Source organism: Oryzias latipes, chromosome 14 (genome assembly GCF_053564925.1).
Source record: "Oryzias latipes strain Hd-rR chromosome 14, Olatipes_Hd-rR_3.1".
Lineage (NCBI taxonomy): Eukaryota > Metazoa > Chordata > Actinopteri > Beloniformes > Adrianichthyidae > Oryzias > Oryzias latipes.
Window position 1 is genome coordinate 3,478,731 of NC_136250.1, and position 16,566 is coordinate 3,495,296.

The 16,566-nt window shown below is 40.2% G+C and overlaps 4 protein-coding genes across 4 annotated transcripts; all 4 read right to left on the reverse strand.

The window, feature by feature from the left end:
• Nucleotides 1-2,523: 2,523 nt before the first annotated feature.
• Nucleotides 2,524-2,982, reverse strand: LOC101167471 (histone H2B 1/2). The gene has a single exon (XM_004076036.5). It carries the CDS (start codon nucleotides 2,945-2,947, stop codon nucleotides 2,573-2,575), a length of 375 nt encoding a protein of 124 aa, XP_004076084.1. The 5' UTR covers nucleotides 2,948-2,982; the 3' UTR covers nucleotides 2,524-2,572.
• Nucleotides 2,983-3,954: 972 nt separating this feature from the next.
• LOC101158876 (histone H2A-like) lies at nucleotides 3,955-4,430 on the reverse strand. Its single transcript, XM_004076086.5, has one exon. It carries the CDS (start codon nucleotides 4,375-4,377, stop codon nucleotides 4,000-4,002), a length of 378 nt encoding a protein of 125 aa, XP_004076134.2. The 5' UTR covers nucleotides 4,378-4,430; the 3' UTR covers nucleotides 3,955-3,999.
• A 1,285-nt stretch (nucleotides 4,431-5,715) lies between these two features.
• LOC101167724 (histone H3-like) lies at nucleotides 5,716-6,364 on the reverse strand. The gene has a single exon (XM_004076037.5). The coding sequence runs from the start codon at nucleotides 6,344-6,346 to the stop codon at nucleotides 5,831-5,833; it is 516 nt and encodes a 171-aa protein (XP_004076085.4). The 5' UTR covers nucleotides 6,347-6,364; the 3' UTR covers nucleotides 5,716-5,830.
• A 7,022-nt stretch (nucleotides 6,365-13,386) lies between these two features.
• LOC101167975 (histone H2B 1/2) lies at nucleotides 13,387-13,838 on the reverse strand. Its single transcript, XM_004076038.5, has one exon. It carries the CDS (start codon nucleotides 13,807-13,809, stop codon nucleotides 13,435-13,437), a length of 375 nt encoding a protein of 124 aa, XP_004076086.1. The 5' UTR covers nucleotides 13,810-13,838; the 3' UTR covers nucleotides 13,387-13,434.
• Nucleotides 13,839-16,566: the final 2,728 nt, after the last annotated feature.

Below are 16,566 nucleotides of genomic sequence, written 5' to 3' on the forward strand. Positions count from 1 at the left end.
TTTTATTTTATTTTTTGTGGGCTGGGGTTTTTGAAGCACCGGGAAGCTTGAATGTTTCGTCATTATTTACGTAGTTCTGCGGAATCGGATGATTGACTCTTTTGTAGTCTACTATTTTCTCTCAGCTGCATTTTCATAGTCCGTTCGGAGTCACCTGATTAACCACATTTGTCCAGTTTTAGTATATAAATGGCCACCAAGTACATTTATGTCAAATGTTTGCACACAGCAAGAAAGAAAGAAGCTCCGTTTATCACTTTTTTATTTACGGTAAGCTTCTGAAAATACTCCAGCTTGTGTGCAGGATAGCGAGATTCACTCTGGGAGAGTCCTCTGCTGGCATAAGCAATGACACAATGCCGGCCTTCCTGTTCTTCATTCAACACAGCCCCCAGTCCAGACAAACTTGCATCTGTGTGCAAAATCCAGGGAAGCTTGGGGTTGGCAAATCCAAGAAGAGGAGCAGATGTTAACTTGTCTATCACAGTTTCAAAAAACGTTTGACAAGCAGGGGTCCATCTTTCTCCAAACGGTTGTTTTGAATCAGTGTACTTTGATGCAGTCTTCTTGCTTTTGTCAGTCCGGCGGCTAGGTTCATAGCCATGAGTAAGATGATTAAGTGGTCTTACTATTGTGGCATAGCCTTTGATGAGCGGTCGGGGCATTGGGTATAGGCCCGGTGCACCTTGGGGTGGGGCGGGTCTCTGCCGGGGCTTCGGGTCTGCGTGTTCTCTGTTCCTCCCACTCCTCGGCCGGGGGGGTGCTGGGTCCTGACCTCCGTCTCCGTTTCTGTGGTGGGGGTCCGGTGCACGGGAGGGTGGTTGCTCCCGGATCGTTGTCTGATGGTGAGGTTCTTGGATGCCTGGATCGGCTGAGTTGCTGCGCTGTCTGCCCCTAGCTCGGGGGTGTGGGGTGCCGGGCCTCCTGCCTCTGCTGGAGCTTTCAGTGTGATCAAGGTACACTCTAAAGGCCCGTACACACCGGGACGAATATTCGCCAGCCGTTTTTCAACACGTTTTTTGCGTTCACACCCAGGGGATTTTCGCTGACGATGAGACGAGCGAACATACAATTTCATTCCCTGACATTAGATGGCGCTTAATGTAAAACAGAAATACTCCTGTACACAAGGTGGCGCTGCGCAACTTCACGCTTCTTAACTTCGCTTTTCACTCAGAAGAAGAGAGCAAGTATTTACGCGGTTGTCAGAATCAAACAAAGAAAACATGAATATTTCCAGCACCAGTAGCTCCAGTTCCAGCGATGAAGAAATTATTGTTCTGTTGAATGATGAAAGACGCCGGAAAAGACGTCGATTTTGGGTACATCGCATAGTTACGAGAAGAGAAGAACATTGGGAGTTTTATCCACTGGTACAAGAGCTGAAAATGTATCATGAGCGTTTTCGGAGATATTTCAGAATGTCCGTCAGTGAGTGCATCTTCTACGTCTTATTTCTTCGTGGCAGTGTAGACGCTACTTGGCGTCTATCTTCTTCGCCGTTACGTATTTGTGCTCAGCAAGACAGTTTTGTGTTTGAGCGCCCCAAGTTGTGTTTTACTGTAACTTCAGAAGCTCCGGACACGTGTGCAAAAGCGCCATTCTCATTGGTCGTATAGTTTTTGACACGGCGCGTCAAACCAAAAAAACGAACCCGATGCGTTTTTTAAAAAATGATGCTTTTACGCGTGGCGTTTTTCGCGTCAGTGTGCACACTCAAATTGGCGCCCTTTGTTTAGTCACGAAGTGAGTGTGTACGGGCCTTAAGAGGCACACATTCATTCAACCCACCTGCTTATTCACCTTTGTACAAATATGGGCATGAGTATGGTTTTTTTACTCTTTTTCTACAACCGTCTTCATGAATATCGGTAATGCAAATATTGCGTGTACCTGTCTATATGGAGAAATCTTGGGAGATAAATCATTGATGCATTATCATACTTCTAACCCGTAAATAGTTGTGTGCAGACTGTTTTTTGTATGGTTGCTGTGTGAATTAAGTTATGCATCTAATTTAGCCCCCACTCTAACCCCTTATCCCCCATCTCTGACACCCCACTGTTTCTTTCTCTCCTCTTTTGTTTCTTTTTTTTCTGTCCAGTCCAACAAGGAATGCATACAAATAAAATTTTCTTAATATTAATATTAATAATAATTTTATGACCAATTTTGTTTCAAACATAGCATAGCTTCCTCCCATCTCAGAATTCTTAAAGGTACGTAATGCTTTTCTTTGAGAATTTGTATTTCTACCAAAAAACACAATGACATGTAATCATAAAACCACAATTAGCTTCATCAGTTGAAGGATGCCCTCAACAAGAGTGTCAAAACGTATTAAATATTGGTTAATTGAAAGATTATTTCCAGGACAACAAAAATATATTGCAAAGATTAGGAAAAATAAAGTATTCTATGGTGAGAACCGGGAAAAAAATGATAGTAAGTAATCAAAAACTTAGGTTTGCCGTTTAGAATTCACGTTCTGATTGGAGGGACTACAGCTCTCAGATGAAGGAGTGGGTGGCCCTGAAAAGGGCCTTTTGTTTCTCGGCTTAAGACCAACAGTTTACTTGGAGCTGGTGTACTTTGTGACGGCCTTGGTGCCCTCAGACACTGCGTGCTTGGCCAGCTCCCCGGGGAGCAGGAGGCGCACGGCGGTCTGGATCTCCCTGGAGGTGATGGTGGAGCGCTTGTTGTAGTGAGCCAGACGAGACGCCTCGGAGGCGATGCGCTCGAAGATGTCGTTGACGAACGAGTTCATGATGCTCATGGCCTTGGAGGAGATGCCGGTGTCGGGGTGGACCTGCTTCAGCACCTTGTAGACGTAGATGGCGTAGCTCTCCTTCCTGGTCTTTCTCTTCTTCTTGCCTCCTTTGCCGGCGGTCTTGGTCACGGCTTTCTTGGAGCCTTTCTTAGGCGCAGACTTGGCGGGTTCAGGCATTTTGATCACGCGGACAAAACAACTGAATGACAAACAGCGCGCTACCTCTGAATATATACATGCTACATGTAAATGAAGTTGTGTGGTCCCTTGTCAGTGATTGGTCTAAATGTTAGAACGTCACTGATGCAAAATTAGTTGAGAGAAAACACGGAGCAGTGTGTTATCATAAAACGAAACGTAGTTTTTTTTAAGCGTTAACTTTGACATAATTTTCCCAAAACATAAACAAGTCCAAGTTTTGATAAAATCAGCTCAATATTTTTAAACCTTAAAATCAATCTCTGGCCCCGCTTAATCATCCATCTATAACCCTGCTTTAAAATCTATCTGGTCAGAATAGCCAGAACCTGAAATATGAAATATCTTTATTGTCATTGTACATATACAACGAAATTAAGATGCAAATTTTCCGGTGGAATAAAAACGTCATAAAATAAAAACTAAAACTGCGAAATAAGACAATATAGAGAGAAAACATAAAAACAAATATGAAACACCTCCAGCTATTGCACGTTTCCCTTAATAAGTTAACCTTGTTTAGCAAAGTTTTAGGCCACGATGCCCCTTGGATAGAAGCTGTTTTTTAAGTTTTAGCTGTCTTTTAACTCGTTTGTCGGTAATCGGTACGGTGTTCCATCTAACAATGTTTCTTTGACAGAACAATAAAAAAAATTCTCTAAAGAATGGTAGGACATGTTTACACACTTGACACGAAAGTTGTGAAATTTAATTCAAACTCGATTTTATTTATAGTTCACAGTAGGGGTCGTCTAAATGGGCTTCGTACCGGTAATTGTAAAGTGAACAAAATCATATGGATCAAGAATAAATAGGAACATTCTAAACTGGGCTGCCTAAACAGGACATCCCTACCCTTACACCCCCCTTTGCGGTAATTGAAAGACAAAATAACATACTGTCAAAAAGTATGTGTTTAAATCAATACATGTTATGGTGTTAGATTATATGCACATGAGAAGAACGTTGCTCTATAGACAGTGTGAGGGCTCTTAGAAGAGCCGTTGGTGTGGTTGGGGACATCCGGGTCTTTACTTTGTCTTCTCGGTTTTCTTGGGCAATAGAACAGCCTGGATGTTGGGCAGCACGCCGCCCTGAGCGATGGTGACTCCGCCCAGCAGCTTGTTGAGCTCCTCGTCGTTGCGGACAGCCAGCTGCAGGTGGCGGGGGATGATCCTGGACTTCTTGTTGTCGCGGGCAGCGTTCCCGGCCAGCTCCAGGATCTCAGCGGTCAGATACTCCAGCACAGCTGCCAGATACACGGGAGCTCCAGCTCCCACTCGCACCGCATAGTTTCCCTTCCTCAGCAGCCTGTGAACACGGCCCACGGGGAACTGAAGCCCGGCCCGGGAAGAGCGAGTCTTGGCTTTCGCCCTGGCCTTGCCGCCTGTTTTCCCGCGTCCCGACATCTTCTTGTGATTTCTAGTCGCGCGGAAATCAACAATGCGTGGCCAGAGAGCCCCAGACATTTATATAGGCAAGTAGCTTCTCGTTCATTGGTCAAAGCAGGCGTAGACAGCCATTGGCCAATCGCTGAACGTGTATACTTTTTTCCTGTCTCTTCCCGTTTTGCTTGAGGATTTCAAAATATGGGACCGTTGATTAAGAAACGCACGAATGATTTGTCAGTGAACATGCAATAAACATAAAAATAAACTTATATAAATTGTGTGTATGTATACACACTGAACACAATCTGAAGGTCTGCCTTACAAAAGTCAGACCTGCAGTTAATATGGAATGTGTTCAACCATTTTTTTTTCATTCAACTTTTGATTTTAAATCACATGCACGAAAGTTAATACAGATTTGTTAGTATTTTAGGATCAACAGGAAATAGCCTGTAGTAGAAATAAACCTTTTGTAGATAAAAGGATTTTACAGTCTTACTAAAATGTTTTGGAAATACTCTTTAACCATGTGAAAAAACAAGGGGAAAATGTGAAAATTATTTTTCCATAAACTGTATGTCAGGTGAGTTAGTTTGTGAGTCTACTACACCCAATTTGTCCTGTTAGGTGGGGAACTATGATTTACCAAAGAAATATTAAAGAGTAAAAATTAACGGGTGCCAAAGAAGCAAAAAAACAAAAGCATTAAAATCCAGCAGTAAGTCGTAAATTTATGATTGATATGCTTGAAGATCTTTAAGACTTAAAAGAAGACTTAGAAGACTTAAAATCAGAATTTTTCTGTGGAGTCGGCTTTCCGGGGTTCAGTGTCGATCCAGACTTACATATGTAAAAAAAGTTGGGAATGGGAAAAAATAGAAAGGTCATCAATATTAACATATTTTAGTGATTGCTTTGCTTTAAGAATTATTCTGGCTTTGATTGCTGAAGCATTTCATATGATAAGTGAAAATCTTAATCTGGGTTTATAAAAACAAGATATGTAAAGATGACCTGGAATATTCAACAGTAAAAAAGATACATTTAAGAGATCCAACAAAATAAAACTCAGCCATCAAAAACGTGCATTGAAAATGAATGCGGGTCAATTTATACCCATGTTGCGCAGTGGGGGTATGTTGCGCATCATTGAAGATGGTCACAAAGTGGTGAATCTCCCAAAAAAGTGATTTTCTAATTAAAAGAACTGCACATATGTCTTCTATCTGCAGATGCCATGATGTTGAATAGTGTTTTCAATTTTTTTTTTTTCATACGATCATAATGCAATCGCCTTTTAATTTACGCTTTAATTAGGTCAGATATTAATTTAAAAAAAATTTAAATTAATTAAAAGATCGATTTCACAAGTGTAACGCAACATCGTACAAATGGAGGGACTTGGAGCTCCAAACAGACATGTCAGTGGCTCTTAAAAGAGCCGTTGGGTTGTGAAGGACATCTAGTTGATCTAAGCCCTCTCTCCGCGGATGCGGCGGGCCAGCTGGATGTCTTTGGGCATGATGGTGACCCTCTTGGCGTGGATGGCGCACAGGTTGGTGTCCTCGAAGAGCCCCACCAGGTAAGCCTCGCTGGCCTCCTGCAGAGCCATGACAGCAGAGCTCTGGAAGCGCAGGTCGGTCTTGAAGTCCTGAGCGATCTCCCTCACCAGCCGCTGAAAGGGAAGTTTGCGGATCAACAGCTCGGTGGATTTCTGGTAACGCCGGATCTCCCTGAGGGCAACGGTACCGGGCCTATAACGATGAGGCTTCTTCACTCCTCCGGTGGCGGGTGCGCTCTTGCGGGCAGCTTTGGTGGCGAGCTGCTTCCTGGGAGCTTTTCCTCCGGTGGATTTTCTGGCAGTTTGCTTGGTTCTGGCCATCCTGGACGACAAGTCGAGTCTTGGAGAGAAAGACGAGACTGAATGTGGAGGGAGCGACGAACAGCCGCTTTTTAAAGAGGATGCCGGCTCAACGCGGACCCTCATTAGTCAAGATCCGAAGGGGCGGGGCCTTTTTACGAAATCCCATTGGTTGGATTTAAAATAGGGAAAAAAGCGGGATGTGCGTTGATGTGACGTCAGAGAGCGTTGAGCTGCTTTATGATTCTGTCTTCTTTGATTCAACTGTAGGCTCATTGTTGTCTTTATGCTTTGGAAGTCGAGTTTTGGTGACAATGTGACAGAAATACTAAAACTACTTAAGAAGGATGTTCCACATTATTATGGCAGACCAACATTCTCAAGCAATGCCACAACAGTGAATGATGAGAAGGTCAGGAGCTGCTCTTCCTTGTAAGCTTGAAACTAAAAAAAAATTAACTACTGCTCTCCATCGGAGTCCCCCTCAGCCAAACCAGGACATAGGAAGGCCTAGTCGCTGTGATGGTTTTGTTGAGAAAGAAAAAGGATCTCTGCTGCAGAAAAACGGGCACTAAATGACTTGAACAAGATATGAAAAACTTGGATATTTCACAAAAAAGCCTGATCATTGTACTATTAGGAGATTTGTTTGATTCAGAGCACACACAGGTTCCTGCAAATAAAGGCAGAGTGAGGAAGATTACTGCCAGTCAAATACATCAGATGAAAGCATCTTCTAAAGTACTATAACAAAGTAGTAAGCATCTATTTGGCTATCCCTAAACAACATTCAAATGTAGAAGCAGCTGAAGACATACATGAAGACTGATTTTTAAACAGTCTTGTTCACTGATGAGTGGCGTGTAACCCTGGATAGTCCAGATGGATATAGTTTTGGGTGATTGGTGGATAGCCACCATGTCCCAACACGGCTGCTACGTCAGCAAGAAGATGGTGGAGTCATGTTCTGGAGATGGATGGATAGATAGATGGTAGATGTATAGATAAATCTTCATTTATCATGGCTGAGATAGCTGGTTGGCTGCTTAAGGGTCCTTGAAGGTGTGAAAATGACCGTTCAAAAATAGGTGGAGTTTCTGTCTGAACACTTCCTTCCATGGTACATAAAGAAGAACTGTGTTTTCCATTATAAAATCATCTCCATGTATGACAATACACCATCTCATACTGCAAGAAATACATCTGCATCATTGGCTGCTATGGGCATAAAAGGAGATAAACTGATGGTTTGGCCCCCATCCTCTCCTGACCTCAACCCTAGTAGGAAACGTTGGAGCATCCTCAAGCAAAAGGGATTCCGGTTTTCGGAGAAGACGCCACGCAGGCATAGGGCAAATGCACTTCTCAACTCTATTTACCGCATAAAAGCGTAAATATTGAGAAAAGCGATTCCTAAACATGCCACCGAGAAGAAACCCAGCGTCTGAGGAATATGAGGACTTGAGGAAGATGCTTGATTTTGTGCTGGAAGAGATCAAAGCTATGAAGATTGTTCACAGACAAATTCTGGATGCTATCGGAGAGGTGAAGCAGCTCCGGGCTCTGCAGGAGAAGTGTTTCAACAGGATTGATATAACTGAAAAAAGAATGGATGACCAAGAGCAGATCTCCAGATCTAACGACGTGATAATCACTGGATTGAATATCAAACCCCGGTCATATGCGCATGCAGTGACCGCCGGGAACGGTGAGGAATCCGATGAGCAGGAGACGAGCTCTGTGGAAAAACAGGTGGAGGAGTTCCTAAAGTCCAATGGAATTTCTCTGGACACCAACAATGTGGAGATCTGCAGACCGCTTCCCAGGAAAAGAGACACCGATAAAATAACATTCAGAAATGAAAAAAAAACATGAATGCTCTAAATAATGACTTATCCAGACAAAACTGGAACTCGATATTGCTTATAAATGTATTTTAGAAATATTTAGCTCACTTTACAAAAAGAACTGTCCAATCTATAAATTCAAAAAAAAAAAAAATTGCCAAATGCCTTTGGTTAACCACCGGTATACAAAATGCTTGTAGAAAGAAAAATAATCTCTATAAAAAATTCTTAAAACAGAGGACAAGAGAAACTGAACAAAGATATAAGTCATATAAAAATAAACTAACTGAAATAACACGTCACAGTATAAAAAGTGTACTTCAATGATCTACTGAATGAAAATAAATAAAACGTAAAGCGAGTTTGGGAAATATCAAATAACGTCATTAAAAATGGGACAAAAAAGCGAACATATCCAGATTATTTTACAGATGAAAAGGGTCAAATCTATAACATCAATGAAGCAGCAAACGGTCTCAATAACTATTTAGTAAATGTGGGTTGAGAGTTGGCAGCGGAAATTCCAAAATGCAAAACTAGCAAAGACAATAATCCACCCATCGACAGAATCCCACACTCAATCTTTATCTCTGTTGTGAACGAAAATGAGGTGATGTCAATTGTAGTTAAATTCAAGAGTAAGTGAGGATATAGATATGAAGGTGGTGAAAAAGGTAGTTTATAGTGTATCTAAGCCTCTGACATACATATGTAACTTATCATTACGAACTGGGAGATTCCCAAACCAAATGAAAATAGCCAAAGTGATTCCTATCTATAAGAGTGGAGACAAACACTAATTTACAAACTATAGACCTGTTTCTTTTCTTCCACAATTCTCAAAAATTGTAGAAAAACATTCAATGATAAATTAGCTTTATTTATTGAAAAACACTAACATTATAAATGAAAACCAATATGGTTTTAGAGAAAATAGATCAACCTCATTGGCTATTATTGATGCTGTGGAGGAAATCACAAATGATTTGGACAAAAAGAAATATGCAGCTGGAATTTTCATTGACTTAAAAAAAAGCATTTGATACTCTCAATCATGACATCCTACTTGACAAACTGGAAGTGTATGGGATAAGAGGACTAGCACTAAACAAAACAATTTGTCAAGATTGATGAATATATATCAGAAACCAAAGAGATAAGTTGTGGTGTTCCAGAAGGACAAATTCTGGGCCCGCTGCTATTCAATATTTACATAAATTATATATTCAATGTTTCAAAGCTTATGAAACTCATTATTTGCTGATGACACAAATATTCTATTCTCTACCTCTGCCGGTTCCAAGCCCGGTTTGAGAAGGTTGCGTCAGGAAGGGCATCCGGCGTAAAACATTGCCAAATTTACCATGCGACTTGTTCGCTGTGGCGACCCCTGATGGGAGAAGCCGAAAGTGGAAGACAAATATATTCTATTCTACAGACAATCATAGGGAACTTATCAATGTGGTAAACACAGAGTTAAATAAAATAAAATTATGGATGGATTACAACGAATGAGCTTTGAACCTAGATAAAACCAAAGTGATGTTTTTTGGAAACTACAGCGCAAATAAAGAGCTCTCAATTGAAATGAAGAATGTGTTAATCGAAAGTGTTACAGAAATCAAATTCTTAGGGGTTGTTATCGATGACAAACTAAGTTGGAAGCCACACATCAGACACATACAAACTAAAGTCTCCAAAAGTATTTGTGTTGCGAGTTAATGTGTTGTGAGTTAATGTGTTGTGTTGTGAGTTATTGTGTTGTGTTGTGAAACAGTTCTTAGAAAATGAAGGAGGCTAAAAAACTGAGGGGATGTAGGAACTTCAAGATCAAACTGATAAGAACCACTAAGAAAAGTTTCAGTGTGTGTTCAAATATTCAAGAAAATGTATAAAGAAAATCTTATTTTGGGATATGAAGATAAGAGGATTTAAGGATCAACAGTTGTTTGAATAATTCCAAATCCATGTGTGAACTTGATTGTGGTGAAATAATCAAAGCTCTTTTAATTACAACTACTGAGTGTTACATTGTAATGAGCAATAATGATTACGGAAAGGTTTGTATTACAACCAATAAGCTATTGATTTTGTTTACTTGATCTGCAATGTGTAGCAATAATTACTGGTTTGATGTGATCATGTGTTCTAATGATAATCAATTATTATTACATAACGTTACCGTTAACTGAAATCATGAATGAATGTTTTTCTGAAGTCCATCAGTCATTTCTAGGCACTGGATTTTGTTACTTGAAGAGAATCTATCTGATTAGAACAGGATTTAAAACACTGTTAAACTATCAAATGAATGAACTCAGTAGGGGTGGGATTATATAAGCTTGCTTCGTCCCACTCCTTTTCAAGCAATAAATCAAACTCTACTTATACCTCAGTTAATGATCACTGTATTTAATTAAGCAAATATGATTTAAGTGACGTTTTTGTTTTATTTTCTGTCTTTTTAATCTATGCATTTCATCATTTCTGTAATGAGTTTGATAAATATCTGTAAATTCTTTATTGCTTTGACTACAACGTTTAAAATAAATCAATAAATCAAAAAAAAAATCAAAAATATCTATGAGGGTGGGAGGCAGTTCACATCCAAACAGCAGCTCTGGGAGGCTATTCTGACATCATAGAAATTCAGCAGAAACTCTCCAAAAACTCACAAGTTCAATGGATGCTAGAATTGCGAAGTTGCTACAAAACAAGGGGTTCTGTGTTTAGTTAAGAAGTTTTATATTGGAATAGCTTTGGATTTCAAAAATTATGAAAATTCACCAAATGACCATTTTCAGTTCTTTAGAATCTGTCAAATGTTGTGGAACTCTGTTGTGTTTAATGATGTGGAACAGTGACTTTGAAGAATTTGAGAATATTTTGAAAAAAATACTGTTATCTATAGGAGGTTCAATAACTTTTAATATATACTCTAACAGGGCCTGAGCTACATTAGATCAAGGGGGGTAGTCCACCCCCAACCCCCCACCAGCTAAAAGCTTTGTTGGTATTAGATTACATATAATGTTGTGATGACAATTTAAGGGGAGTTTTTCTGTTTCCCCCTTTATTGAGTTGAACATCCTGTCATTAACCTCTTTCGGCCCGAGCTAATATTTGAACGAACCCTCTACACCAGGGGTGTCAAAATCATTTTCACCGAGGGACACATCAGCACAGCGGCTGTCCTCAAAGGGCCAGATATAACTTATACATGTAACTAAATGTAATAAAAATAAACTTAACTATTTCTCAATGTTAAATTATTCATTATTTATGTATTATAACTTTTTAAAGTGACAATTATAGTTGCACAGAAAACATGTTTGCTTGTTATCCTAGCATTAATCCTTTTACATTTGATTCTGTCAGGTTACGTTATATGGACAGTATTTAAGTCCTAATGTATAGTTGACCAATCCCATATTTCAAGTCCAGTTCCCCCTAGATATGAATAAATACACAATAATTTTTGTTTTAGTAAATTAAAAACTTGTATGCTCTCGCAGGCCACATACAATGACATGGCATGGCATTTGGCCCCCGGGCCTTGAGTCTGACACATGTGCTCTACACACACAGTCACAGGGCCCCAGTTAAGCAGAATGAACTACTGTGGTTATAAAATCCAAAATGTGATGTCCACGTAGGAAGTTAAACATGACTGATGCTGCCTCCTCCTCTGCTGACAAGCCAAAGTAAAGTAATGTTCAAAGACAAACTCATTTTCTTAAAAGATTTTTGTCAAAAGATGTGTACATATGTGTATTGTGCATAAACAGGATTAAATATTTCCCATTATGTATTTTTAACACATCTTTGCAAAAAACAATACAGGTTGGATATCGGTGATGGTCATGTCTGTCGGGCATCAGAAGGGCAGCCTAAAAAAACAATTATAGCGTCTTGGACTTGGCAGGGATCCGTATTTCCATGTTCGACTGGTTTGACTATGACCTCAATGGAGTGGCCTTTAACCTTTTTAGTTTCAAGCTCACAAGGAAGAACAGGTCCTGATCTTCTCACCATTCACTGTGGTAGGAATTGACATGGACCATGTCAGGGGTCTAGAACTGGTCATTAGGATGAAAGAGGATGTCCAGAGGCTGCACAATGCTTACCCCAACAACAAAATCTCAATCTCCTTAACTCCACAGAGGGTGATGTGGAGAAGCCGTGCCCATCCAAGGTAAACTGAGAAGACCACAAGGTTTGTGAATAATGTCATGGCTACATGCAATTTTAACGTAAACAATTTCTTCACAGATGATAGCATTAGAGAACCAGGCCTGGGGCCTCATTTATAAAACTTTGCGTAGTTATGCACCTAAATCTGCTCCGCCAGACAGACACATTGATGAGAATATCAGTTTTGTACATTATTTCGTTCTGTTAACTATATTATTTATGAAGATGAATTGCACAACATGCCAAAATTGCAGAACATATTTCACTTTTCTTTCTGCAAATAAGTGTTCATTTAAATTTCTGTTGTAATTTTTGTTTGATTTTTTTGTTTGTTTCACTGCTGATCGATCAAACGGGTGTTCGTGTAGCTGTTAATTGTAAGACTTTCTTTGTGAAGTCTTCATGTTATTTCTGAGAGGCAGTATTGTCATTTTCACTTTCACGTGTTTCTTCCATCTGCCGACGGTGTCGCCGTTTCTCATTTCACCCGTTTTTGTGCGTACGCCTGAGTCAGAGCTTGCGTGAAGGACCGCACATTTTCCCGTCAAGTTTGCTTTTTATAAATATCAATTATTGCGTAGAGAGTGGCGTACGCCTTCTTTTGTGCGTATGCAACGTTTATAAATGAGGCCCCTGGCCTTTTGACAGAGTTAATTCCACACGGAGTAAAAATTCTATTTTTTTTTAATTTTCTTATGGACCTGTCCTGACCTCTTTTTCTTAAAGAATACATTTCCAACCACTGAAATATCTACAGAATTTATCCCATGGGTAGGGATATACTCTTTGATAATTTAATAGGTTTGTTCAAAAATAGACAAGGTTGCCAGATTGTTCTTTGTTACCAAAAATCATTTTAAATTTTGATAATTTTTTACTCCACGTTGCTGAACAATGCAATTCAATTTAAACCACCGCCACTACCTACAGGGAACAGTTGTGTGTAAAACACTGTCTTTGCACATACATATCTCACTCTCTCAAGTAAAGCATGAAGGGTTATTGCCATGCTCGTCACAATAACTTATTCATTTCTTTCATAGAAGTTAATTGACTTTAAGATTACCAATAAGCACCACAAAACAGTAATTTGGTACAAGAAACCAGAGCCCTCAAATGAAGGAGTGGGTGGCCCTGAAAAGGGCCTTTGTTTCTCGGCTTAAGACCAACAGTTTACTTGGAGCTGGTGTACTTTGTGACGGCCTTGGTGCCCTCAGACACTGCGTGCTTGGCCAGCTCCCCGGGCAGCAGGAGGCGCACGGCGGTCTGGATCTCCCTGGAGGTGATGGTGGAGCGCTTGTTGTAGTGAGCCAGACGAGACGCCTCGGAGGCGATGCGCTCGAAGATGTCGTTGACGAACGAGTTCATGATGCTCATGGCCTTGGAGGAGATGCCGGTGTCGGGGTGGACCTGCTTCAGCACCTTGTAGACGTAGATGGCGTAGCTCTCCTTCCTGGTCTTTCTCTTCTTCTTGCCTCCTTTGCCGGCGGTCTTTGTCACGGCTTTCTTGGAGCCTTTCTTAGGCGCAGACTTGGCGGGTTCAGGCATTGTGATCACGCGGACAAAACAACTGAATGAAATCCATCGCGCGAGCTGTGTATATATACTTATTCCATGTAAATGTATCTGTGCGGCCTCTCGTCAGTGATTGGTCTAAATGTTAGGACGTCAGTGATGCAAAGAAAAAGGTTAGCAAAACATGGAAGAGAAGTGACACTGGATTGGATCACCCCACCGTCGCCGTTGTCCATGGATTGTGTAAAATACAAGTTAACATTCTTCAGTTAACGTTTACATTTTTCTCAGTGTGATCTGGAAGGGATATGTGAAAGACTTAATCTTCATAACTTTTACAATAATTTGATGCTTTTTTATTCATTTTGGATTATATACATCTATGTTTATTTTTCTTTCCATTAAAACATTTTTAATTGCATTTTATTTAAAGTTCATTGTCTCCTCCAGTCGGACATCACCTGCTGATCCTTTTAACTTTTATATTGACTTTTTTACTAGTACTTGTTGACTAACGATAAATATCCTTTTTAAATTGTTTTAACATTTATATTCCACAGCTTTAACACATTATGTATGATGATTTTGAGCAATTTTATTTGGATTGAATTGATTAAATATTTTCTCTCTACTACTTTGTGGAAAGGTTTGTTATTACAAAACTGTTCAGGATGGGTTAAATAAATGTGGGAGTAAATTTCCTTATTGCGGCAGCAGTACAGGAACAGAGAGCAGTATATAAAAGAAAAATACTATGGAGCAAGTATAAACACCTATATACACAATGTACAAACATACATTCCAAAATATTGCACAGGATGCCCATATGATCGGTTATTGCACAGGGTAAGATAAGACAGAGCCGATGATGTTGTTTGACGTGGTTCACTGGGAGCAGCTAAGGTTGTGAAGTCTGATGGCAGAAGGTAGAAACGACCTGCGGTGTCGCTCCTTCAGACACTTAGGATGTCTCAGTCTGACGCTGAAGGAGCTGCACAGTGAGGACACAGACTCATACATGGGGTGGGCGTCGTTCTCCATCAAGGATGATAGCTTAGCTACCATCCTCCTCTCTCCCACCTCCTGTATTGAGTCCAAAGGCAGCCCCAGAACGGAGCTGGCCTTCTTCACCAGCTTATGCAGTCGCTTCTTGTCTGCTGCCGAGATGCCGCTGCACCAGCAGACTGCTCCATAAAAGATGGCTGATGCCACCACAGAGTCGTAAAAGGTCTTTAGGAGTGATCCCTGCACTCCAAAAGACCTCAGTCTCCTCAACATATAAAGTCTGCTCTGTCCTTTTTTGTACGGTGTTGCATTATTTGTAGCTTGGGGTTGTGAGGGGCTGTAAACTAATGGGAAAGAGTGTAAATTACAGTGATGATGGGAAATGAGTGTAGGCTTACTCCCCCAACTCTTGGTTCCCTGCAGAAATTAGGCCCAAGAAAACGACAGTTTGTTATTTTTGTTTTTCTTTGGCAAAAAATGGCATAATCAATTAAAACTACTAGTAATGCTTTGACAATGGGTCAAAAGATGATTTGAATAGAACTTTAAATGTATTTCCTGTAAAGTAATCTGAAAACAGAAATTAGTTTTTGAGTATTATAAATGTCACTTAGCAGGTTTTATGTCAGTTCTCCATCATTGCACCAATCTTACCCCATACTGTCTATGACAGGCATGTCCAAATTCGCACTGCATCCAAATTTTCCCTGCCCCGCAGGCTCATCTCACTCATTAAAATCAATAATTTGCAGCCCCCACACTTTCAATGAACTGTCTGTATGATTGCTTGATTGTGATTGGTTTATAAGAACAGAGTGTACAATTGCTTGATTGAAAACGAGAGACATGTGAGGCAGTACCCCCTACCTGTCATCATCATCGCCATCATGAGCAACATGCAGTAGTAAAACAGGTTACTGTGTACGCCTAAGTGAAGAGGGAACGTCAGTGTCCTGGAAAACAGAGAAGCATCCTACTGTGGCGCTCTCTACCTGTGAGGCAGAGTACGTAGCTCTGGCTGCAACCATCCAGGAATGTTTGTATTTACAACTGCTGGAGGAAATGTTTGATTTTAAATCATAACCTAAATGGCCTGTTTTTAACAGACACTTTGAATTGTGGTTCATCTGGTTCACTGTCTGAAGTGACTCCGCCCTCTTTTTACTTTACAAACAAGAACAGAAAACATGGAAGGGGTGGGGGAACTGCTGCTATCCTGTCTGATTAATTGGTTGTAAAGACAAAGTGTTTCATGAATACACATCTTTTGTTTTCAAAAATCCCACTGTGTTGGGTTTGATAGTGTACAGACCCCTAAAGTGTAACTCATCTTTTAATTCTGACTTTGCAGAGCTACTTTCGATTATTCACATAGATTTTAGTAGAATTATTATTTTAACCTACCTGTGGACGATCCATCAGACTCTTAGTTTTTAAACATTTTAGCAACAATGGATTTTACTCAGCATGTCAGTGTTCCCACCCACAACAGGGGTCACAGTCTGGATCTTTGAATCACTCGTGGCCTGATGGCCACTGTGACCAAAGAAGTCATGTGAGTGAAGAAAGAAAAACAGATGATTTGATTTGTTTTTGCTGAAAAGCACAAATCTTGTTTTTATTTCCAGGCTTTTGTTTGTTTTCTTCTGCAGCATGTTCATATTTGTTTAATTTTGATAGAATATATCTTTATGGAGAGCAAAATATTATGTTATTTAAGGTTTAAATTATTTGTTCTGGATTATTATTCCTGTCTGTTTTTTATTAATATTTATGTTCAAAAAG

Coding starts and splice junctions, on each gene's coding strand:
- LOC101167724 (XM_004076037.5), bottom strand. CDS start 6,346: ATGAGGGTCCGCGTTGAGCCGGCATCCTCTTTAAAAAGCGGCTGTTCG.
- LOC101167471 (XM_004076036.5), bottom strand. CDS start 2,947: ATGCCTGAACCCGCCAAGTCTGCGCCTAAGAAAGGCTCCAAGAAAGCC.
- LOC101158876 (XM_004076086.5), bottom strand. CDS start 4,377: ATGTCGGGACGCGGGAAAACAGGCGGCAAGGCCAGGGCGAAAGCCAAG.
- LOC101167975 (XM_004076038.5), bottom strand. CDS start 13,809: ATGCCTGAACCCGCCAAGTCTGCGCCTAAGAAAGGCTCCAAGAAAGCC.